Source organism: Garra rufa, chromosome 21 (genome assembly GCF_049309525.1).
Source record: "Garra rufa chromosome 21, GarRuf1.0, whole genome shotgun sequence".
Taxonomy (NCBI): domain Eukaryota; kingdom Metazoa; phylum Chordata; class Actinopteri; order Cypriniformes; family Cyprinidae; genus Garra; species Garra rufa.
The window spans coordinates 38,116,752-38,127,169 of NC_133381.1; the positions used below are offsets into that span (position 1 = coordinate 38,116,752).

The window sequence follows — 10,418 nt, forward strand, 5'->3', positions numbered from 1 at the left end:
GATAAAAAAAAATATCGCCGTTAATCTATTCTCAAATTTGGGTTGGGAGCTGGGTCTAAACTACGCAAGCTATGATGACTTTCACCTTGATAGTTTAACGCGGATGTATACCGAAGACTATAGAATATGGTCGCGCGTTTACGTCTCCTCCGCCAAAACACAGACGGGGTCGCGTCGTCCTCCATTCAAAAAAACCGAATCTACTATAGCACGAAATGCCACGTAAATTCATAGTTTTTTGGATTCATAAATCAAATGTTGGTCTGTCACTTAATTCAAATCGCGATATGGACTAGTGTATGTGAAAACTGAAATGCAAAAAGACCGTTTTAATATGAATCCGGTATGTTCCGTTTGCCTAGCTGTATGTATGAATGATGGAGACGCGCTTTTACTACACGCATACTGAAACACACGTGACGCTCCCGGTAATTTTTGGCATTTGCATCTCACATGAACAGATAAACTCAATCTCCAAAACTGCTGTGAGTGTCACTTTTACCGTTTCATTTGAGAAAACTAGCATCATATCATACTGTATACACAGAAACTTCACGGCAACGTGTCAAAATAAAAGTACGGTATAACATGTAACCCCCCCCCCCCCCAAAAAAAAGCTGGAAACGTAGGGGAAACACTGGCTACCATAGATATATACGTAGATGTATATTTTTATCACACTGTACAACAATAATACTGTTTTTTTTTTATTACAGTAAGGGCTAAATTTAGGGTTGGGTAGGTGTTGACGTTAAAAAACACAATCTAATAGGTAGAACAAATAATTTCATTGTTAGTTAGTTAGTAAACAGTACATCTTATTGAACATAATTTATTTTCATCAACAAATTATCATAGAACAGCTTTATGAGCTTTATGATCCATTCTCAAAGACTTACTTTTAGTCATTATTTGGGTAGCACACATATTCTGAATGCCTTCATCAGAATTCAAATTAGCCATTTTAATCTAGATTAATCTAGATTAATTCCAAGATTTAATCTAGATTAATCTAGATTAAAAAAATTAATCTATGCCCACCCCTAATTAAAATCCTTCCCTGCATTTGGACCCAGACCTCGCTTATTAACGTGACAAATAATCAAAAGATGAACATTAATAATAAGAAAAAAAAAAAAGGTTCATTAGTTAATTATTTATTCAACATATTAATAAATGTTTGTCCATTGGATATATTAATAAATGTTAGTTTTCAAACTATTTTTGGTTCATTTTAAGCAAGAAATATAATATTTTTAAGCAATAGCTGAGTTAAATGAAGGCTGGCTTAAACATTTGACCCAACCGCAGGTCAAAGCAAACCAATGGGTTGTTTTTAACTTAGCATTTTGTAGAGCATTTCTCCACACACACACACACACACACACACACACATATATATATATAAAAAAAACTTAATTAGATCGAAAGTAGTTTAATATTGATTATCTTGTTTTCAGGATCACTGGGAGCCAAAATTGGAAAATTGGAATTAGAAAGAAAACTTTTTATAAATTAAATTGCTTAGCCTTAAAATAACATGCATTTTAAAAAATAGTGAATTTCATTCATAAATTCTACTTTAACATTAATTATCATGTACTGCATGTACCTTACTGAAATAATTACCAGTCACTGCCATTTTCTCATATTTTTGTTACTTAATAATAAACATTGTTTTTAACAGCAGTAAAAAAACACTTATAGTGTACTTTGTGTGTTGATCTAATTATTGCATTTAGCATTTGTATGGCAGTAAAGCCTTTAAATAAATGATCTTATTCCATCTAACACAGAAAAAAAAAAAAATATTTATTCAAGTTTAACTCAAACATAATTATTTTCCCCCTAAATTGTAAAAACCTTTAGGAAAATGGAGACTGCAGGTGTTGAAATGTTAAGGGTGTCACTAAAGTGCGTTGTTTGTTCTTCCACTTGATATGGAAGGAAACATTGTTATGTTCCACCTCTTCTGATGTACTGATGAGTGAAGTTTGCCAACATGTGTCGAATTCACCTTCAGGTACAAAAGCTGAATGGAAAACCTTCTTTAGTGTGCAGCAATTATGATCGAGCCTTTAAAATGGACGTTGTACTTAAAACTTTGCTTTGGGCGTTTGGACGAGATCCAGAGACTACACCATATTTAAAGTCAAGCAGAATGTGCACGGCCCTGTATAAATACACAGAAAAGCCATAAACCAAAGGCTATGCCCTGCATAGAGCTGAGCATACACACATTTTTAACACACCCATAACTAAATATTGAACTGGACAGTCATGCAGACAAATCAAACATCATGGTGCCAACTCTCAAACAACTACCAATCATGTTTTAGAAAAGTGTGGCATGTATCTGCGAAAACATAAAACGCTTTACCTTCAATAAACTTATCTACATTTTCAATAGTAAAATTTGATTTTGTAATAAAAACAAGCAGTTGCTTGAAATTGTATAAAAATCTAAATGAAAATATAAAACTAAAAGATGAACATGACATCTTTGGTACAAAAAAAAAGGCTTGTCTTACTTAGTATTTTTGTCTTATTTCTAGTCAAAATATCTAAAAATTCTTACATTCAGATTAATTTACTAAATAAGCAAAATGACGCAAGATATTTAGTCTTGTTTCCAGGGGGGAAAAACTAAATTAAATGCATTTTTCTATAAACAAGTAAAATCATCTGCGAGTGGGCTAAGTAAAATATTCTTAGAACAAGAGTATTTTACTTAGCCCACTGGCAGATAATTGTACTTGTTTTAAGAAAAACACACTTAATTTAGTTTTTAAGTGCATTTTTAAAGTAGTAAAAACATAGTCAAGGTAAAACTTAGTATTTTTGTCTTGTTTCTAGTCAAAATATCTAAAATTGATGCATTTACTAGATAAGCAAAATGAAAAATGAAAAGCAAAATTTCACTTTGATTTTCATAAATTTCGTGTTTTTATTACAAAATCGAATTTTACTACTGAAAACTCTTGTTCTAAGAATATTTTACTTTCCCCACTGGCAGATAATTTGACTAGTTTTTAGCAAAATTTACTTAATTTACTTTCCCCCCCTGGAAACGAGACTAAATATCTTACGTCATTTTGCTTATCTAGTAAATGCATCTCAATTTAAGAATTTTTTGAGATATTTTCAGTAGGAACAAGACAAAAATACCAAGTAAGACAAGCCTTTTTTGCACTGTTGTGTCTTTTTGTACCAAAGATGTCATGATTATCTTGTAGTTTTATATTTTCACTTTGATTTTTATCAATCTCAAGTCATAAATTGCTTTGTTTTTATTACAAAATCGAATTTTACTACTGAAAACTCTTGTTCTAAGAATATTTTACTTACCCCACAGACAATGGCAGATCATTTTACTAGTTTTTTAGCCAAATGTACTTAATTTACTTTCCCCCCCTGGAAACAAGACTAAATATCTTACATCATTTTGCTTATCTAGTAAATGCATCTCAATTTAAGAATTTTTTGATATTTTGACTAGAAACAAGACAAAAATAAATATTTTTTGCAGTGGACTCAGTTTTACCTTGACTATGTTTTTACTACAGCAGAGAATTTTGTAAAAACTAGAAAAATTTCATTTGTGTACAGCAAAAATAATAATTTCAAATCTATTTTAATCACAAGAGATAATAAAACTGACCTTAGCAGCTCCACCATCGAACTGCGGGTGGAAACTTGTTTGTGACACTGTGGCTTTTGCTTAAATGTCAAGCGGCAATGAGTTTATGTTTTGATAGAGGCTGATAAAATGAAGTGTTTGTCACTGTACGTGTTTTCTCTCGTCTGCAACAGCTCGTCTCAAACGTTCAATTTAAAAGCTCTGGATGGTTTTATACAGTGTCATTGAGCTTGACTTTTATTGGGCCGGAGAAGATGAACATTGATCAGTTCATTCAGTGCAAGATGTGTAACTTTCCGAAAAAGAACGAGCAGATACTACGCAGACATGGTGTCCAGGCAAAGTGTTTAAAGTACAATGACAGCCAAGTCCTTCTATGGCTGCGAATGAGCCGGAGGACCACAAAACATGAGACATCCATTCAGAATAATCACAGACATGGCAGAAGTGAGAAACAAAACAGAGATGATTGGTTAGATTTATCTATTAAGCACTGTGGTAAATATATTACTTAGTACATTTTTATTTGCTATTCTTTTTATAGTTCTATGCACTTGGCAGATTCAATCTGAACAGCTTTTTCAAAGTAAAAAAAGGTCAGCTCTTTGGGTTTACCTCTGTTACAGACAATTTCAGCATGTGAGTATATATATATATATATATATTAATATGAAAAAAAAGGCTTTGGCACATAGCGGTTAAGCCTGTTCAGCTTGTTATTTTAACACTCAAAGTGCTGCCAGGTTATTAAAGCTGCACGCCTGTGATATTTGCTCAACTCATTCGACATTGAAGACGCTCAATGCAAACAAAAAATAAACAATTCCGAAAAAAACTCTGAACTGCCTACTTTGTAAACAGTGAGGGAGAAACATATTGATCTGCTATGGATGGATAGACATTTTCGTTATGTTTTTAGCTACTTGCTACTCCAAATATTTCTTCAGAAAGAACATACAAAACCACCTGATACTAATCTAGCCCCAAATGCCATGTGTTGTGTCACAGTAGTTTAGAACTGGCAAAGCAGTGAATAGACATGCTTTCACAATTACAAGCAAGTACAGACAAACAGACACCCACACAGACATACCATAATCATGACTTCGCATCAGATCTTTACAACTATAGATCGAACACAATGCTGTCACTGGATGTGCAGATTTCAATCAGAGGTTTTCTAATGCCTTAGTTATACATAGAAATTCCTCATTACAAATACAAATGCCTCATTGGCTACTCAAGAACTGATAAAAAAACAAGTTTCATAACTTTACAACAAGACAGTTCCTCATTACTAGTCTCGTGTTCTCATGACAGGTTTCGAATTGTCTGCTTTTATTTTCTGAAGAGATCTGTAAGAATCAAAAGCCATAATTCAGTCTCTAATAAATGAATCACAATAAAAATATATAATAAGCCACAAAGACTATATCTCAGTGAGGTTGTGAGTCAAAAAAAGTCTCCTAACACAAATATGTGTTGCTCTAAAAGTGGTTTTGTGTGTGGTTTTTAGACATCTATTTAATTAGGTCAAAGCCCTAGTTTTGGTTGGAAAAATGTTTTTGACATAGTTACCATAAAATATATAAATAGGTCATCATATATACATATATCAGCATTTATAATATGTGACGCTGGACCACAAAACCAGTCTTAAGTAGCACAGGTATGTTTGAAATACCTCCAATGATCCATTTTTCCTTTAAGCCAAGCAAAGATCATGTTCCATGAAGATATTTCGTAAATACTCTACCGCAAATATAATACAACTTGATTTTTGATTAGTAATATGCCTTTGGACAACTTTAAAGGTGATTTTTCTTAATATTTAGATGTGTAGGCACCCTCAAAACAAACCATACATCAATGGAAAGCTTTCTTCAGCTTTCAGATGATGTATAAGTCTCAATCTCAATTGGTTTTGTGATCCAATTGTTGACCAATTCTGCTTTCTATTGCATTAGCCTAGCTAAAGAAATGGTTCAAATGTGACCACTTGCCCCAGGGAATCATAAACGCTCAACGTGTTTTATAGCTATTGTTTGTCAGATTTATGTTGAATTGCAATGAGAAATATATGGGTGTGCAAAAAAGAAAAGCTCAAAGTTTACTAAGCTATATTTTGATCCTGTAACTCATTCATACATGTTTTATGTCAGGAAATTTTTAAAACTATATGTTATTTAATTATACACTTCCAGTCAAAAGTTTTAAAACAGGATGGATTTTAATGTTTTTAATTAAGTCTCTTCTGCTCATCAAATCAAGCCTGCATTTATTTGATTTAAACAGTACAATTTTGAAATATTTTTACTATTTAGTATAACAGCTTTTTATTTGAATATATTTTAAAATGTAATTTATTTGTGTGATTTCAAAGCTGAATTTTTAGCATCATTTCTGCAGTCACATGATCCTTCAGAAATTATTCTAATATTCTGCTTTGCTGCTCAAAAAACATCTATTATTATTATTATTATTATGTTGAAAACAATAGAGTAGAGTAGAGGCTCAATTATTTTTCTTAATATTTAGATTTGTAAGCACCCTCAAAACAAACCACACATCAATGGAAAGCTTTCTTCAGCTTTCAGATGATGTATAATTGGTTTTGTGATCCAATTGTTGACCAAGACAATGTTTATCTTTTCTGCTCCCTATTGAATTAGCCTAAAGAAATGGTTCAAATGTGACAACTTGCCCCAGGTTGTCGTAAAAGCTCAACATGTGTTTAATAAACTCGATTTTTTTTCCTGTGCAACAATGGTGGGAATCTACAATAGCGTTCTGCAGCCAGAACCACAACCAGAAACTAAATGTTGACATTCAAAAAAACTAAAAAGTGCGACAGTCCCTTTACAACACAAATTGATTATATATCACCTGAATGACAACATAACCTACCTCTCCTGAGTCTACCGAGTCCCCGAAATGCTCGAGAGTCACGATGCCTTTGCTTTTGGTCTCGTTGTCGCTGAGGATGTCATCCTCCGACTCGTCAAACGCGGTGGAGGAGCCGTTCGAGGAGATGGAGGAGTTGGAGAGTTTGCGGCGCAGCCGTCCGTTCACCTCCTCCTCCAGATCTTCCTCGGTGATCTCCCGCGAGTCCCCATCGGATGTGATGGTCACCTGCGGCACTAGGCACCCCCTCCCCGTGTTAGCGTCGGAGAGAAAGCCTGCTTGCCCACTGTGCTGTTCCGCCATCTGTGCTTGATCATCACAAATATCTGTGGATGAAAAGTTTCCTGCGCGTCCTCCTCCGCCTCCTCCTCCTCCTCTCCTTGATCCGTCGCAAACCGGAGACGAACGGGAGAACACCGCCTCTCTCAGTGACCTCCGCCTCTGTTTGGGCATCGAGGTGACAGGAGGGCTCCGATTATCCACCTCTGTCCGAGGGGCCACACGCTGCGCTTGAGAATGGGGGGGGGCCCTGAAATCAATCCAGCGTGTCAGAGACTCTATTTCCACTAAGTTATGTAACAAACGATCTCCATCCAGATAAGTTTGTTTGGCTTAGCGACGCGAGTCCGTGGACGTGCATTCACAGCCAGGGAGCCCCTGTAAACAGTGAACTCACATCTTCCGCGTTTGAAGCGTTTCCCCGCTCTTCCTGACTTTTAATTTGCTTGACTTTTGCTTGATAGCGCATTTCCTTATTCGCTGTAGAAATCGAGCATGCTGCTGTTTATTGTGTTCGTGTAGTTATCGAGCTAAACCTTCACTTTTGTCCATTTGAACCTGCAGTGATCTTCAAATATCAAGACAACAAGGAATGTAGACTAAAGTAGGATAAAGTTATTCAAAGTCACATGAATTACTGTGATTTTATTCGACTAGTTTATATGTTGAGATACAGTATCTATAAAACAATATTAGCTTGTAAAACAACGTTTAACCTATTGCAAATGATTTTAAAGCTATTGTTTATTAGATTTATGTTGAATTGCAATGAGAAATATAAGGGTGTGCAAAAAAAAAAGATCTCAGTCTCATTAAAGTTTACTATCCCCCGGTTTCACAGACAAGGCTTAAGCCTAGTTCTAGACTAAAATGTAAGTCTGAGTTGTTTCAACTAAATAAAATTGCACTGTTTGATCTTAAAATATACCAGTGCCTTTGTTTTGTCTTAAAATACACACCAGTAATGTTTTTTTGCAAGCATGTTTATAAAAATTACTTAATTGTCCTAATTGAACTATGGCCTAATCCTGGTTTAGCCTAAGCCCTGTCTGTGAAACCGGGCCTATATGTTTTATCCTGTAAGTCATTCATACATGTTTTATTTACAGGAAAACAGTGAAACAAGCATTATAAAAACTATATTTCATTTAATTATACACTTTCAGTCAAGTTTTTTATTTTTTTAATTAAGTCTCTTCTGCTCATCAAGCCTGCATTTATTTGATTTAAAGTACAGCAAAAGTAGTAAAATTTTGAAATATTTTTACTATTTGAAATAACTGCTTTCTATTTGAATATATTTTAAAATGTAAATTATTCCTGTATTTCAAAGCTGAATTTTTAGCATAATTTCTCCAGTTACATGATCCTTCAGAAATATAATATTCTGATTTGCTGCTCAAAAAACTATTATTATTATGTTGAAAACAACAGAGTAGATTTTTAGGTTTCTAGAAAGTTCAGAAGAACAGCATTTATCTGACACAGAAATATTTTTTCATCACTTTTGCTCAATTAAAACAAAAATTCTCAGAAAAAAAATTGACTCCTTGACTCCAAGATTTTGAATGGTATAGTGTATAATGTTGCGAAAGCTTTTTATTTCAGATAAATGTTGATCTTTGGATCTTTCTATTCATCAAAGAATTCTGAAAAAAATGTTTCTGAAGGATCATGTCACTGGAGTAATGCTGAAAATTCAGCTTTGATCACAGGAATAAATTACATTTTAAAATATTTTCAAACAGAAAGCAGTTATTTTAAATAGTAAAAATATTTCACAATTTACTGCTTTTGCTGCAAACAAATGCAGGCTTAGTGAGAAGAAGAAAATTCTTTAAAAAACATAAAAAAATCTTTCTGTTCAAAAATGTTTGACTGGTAACCTTTAGATCTGGTTGTTACTGTAAAATATAGCCTACTGATAATAAAACAGGTGTATAATGAAAGATCACATGATGACTTGTAAGTCGTCAGAACTGCCTGCAGTAACCATGGTCATAAAAACACAAAACACATAACACATGACACAAAATAACATAAACATAAGCACTAACATAAAAACATTCCAGTGTGTATATAACCAATAACAAAAATAAGCAATGGGAATCGCCATTTCACCTTATATTATAATGCATGCATACATTTTTATCTCTAAAAACACTGTAGTCAACAATATTTTACCCTTAACTACATTGATTTGTTACATAATTATGAAACTTTTTAAAACTTTTTTATAACCTAGTTAAATTGTTTTCTTGTTTTTAAATTATTTCTACTGTTTATGTTAAGGTAACATACAGTTAACCAATGTTATGTTCTGTTTATTGCACTGGCCCTTTAAGAAAATCTGTACAGGTAAGTAAAACGGCACGTTGACAGTAACGTGGATTCTTGGTTACTAGTCTCTTTAGTTGCATAGCCAATACAACAACTAATTAAAAAGTTTTTACTGTACTATTTTAATTTTTTACTTTTTTAAATATACAATTATGTACATATTAATACAAATATATACATCTCACAATATAATAGAAAAATAGGATATACAGAGAGAGAGGAAAAAAACAAACAAACAAAAAAGTGCATGCATGAGTAAAAAAGATTCATGCCAGGGACAAAAGAAAAATATAAACATTTAATTAACCAGATTAAAATGACACAGTGCTTCATAAGTCTTCTTAGCTTTTCTGTTTCTAATTTTTTTTTTTATTCAGTAGTACCATACTGTTTAATTTCTTTAATAAAATGTTCACAATTTGGCTTAGCTTTAGCCCATTACTTAACATGAATATGATATTATCCAAGTAAAACAATTAATTGCATAAGAAAAGTAATTTTACATTTAGAATCAAAGGTATCTTGTACAAAAAACTACAAAATCATACATTTCTATTTGTATTTATGTACCAAACATCCCGCAAAAAATGCTTTTCTTGTCTTGTTTCCAGCCAAAATATCTAAATATTCTTAAATCAAGAAGAATATTCTAGACAAGTACAAATTATTTTTTTGTTTTCAGAAAAAACAAGCCAAAATTAAGTTGTTTAAATTAACAATCTTCCAATGGGGTAAGCAAAACAATCTTATTTCAAACAGAAAACAAGATTATTTTTCTTACCCCATTGGCAGATTATTTTGCTTGTTTCAAGCAAAAAATGCACTTAATTTGGACTTTTTTTCTGAAAACAAGACAATAATTTTTACTCGTCTAGAAAATCCTTCTTGATTTAAGAAACAAGACAAAAAATCTAAGCTAGAAAAGCATTTTTTTGCAGTGTAGAAAGGAAGTTAGAGACATCAATCCAAAATAATCTTGAGTATACACATTGAAAGAAAAGATGAGTCACAGATTCTTTAACAACATCACAAAATTCACAAGAGTTTTCCAGATCCAGTTTAAACCGTTCAAATAATTCATTAACAGAGTAAATTCTGTGTAATATCTTAAAAGAGACCTCTTTTACTTTATTATTTATGAAAAACTTATTTGTTATTGACCATATATTCTTCCACTCAATATTTTCATATTTAGATGACCAAAAGACTGTTGAGCATGGCAGATAATGTCTTTTTTAAAACACATTTTTAATAT

At 32.7% G+C, this 10,418-nt stretch overlaps 1 protein-coding gene across 1 annotated transcript in view; it reads right to left on the bottom strand.

The window, feature by feature from the left end:
* Nucleotides 1-7,252, bottom strand: part of itpka (inositol-trisphosphate 3-kinase A) — a 35,383-nt gene extending 28,131 nt beyond the window's left edge. Inside the window, exon 1 of the mRNA XM_073827646.1 lies at nucleotides 6,548-7,252. Coding sequence (XP_073683747.1) covers nucleotides 6,548-6,997 — 450 coding nt within the window. The 5' untranslated portion in view covers nucleotides 6,998-7,252. The remainder of the gene's footprint in view (nucleotides 1-6,547) is intronic.
* Between the last annotated feature and the right edge of the window lie 3,166 nt (nucleotides 7,253-10,418).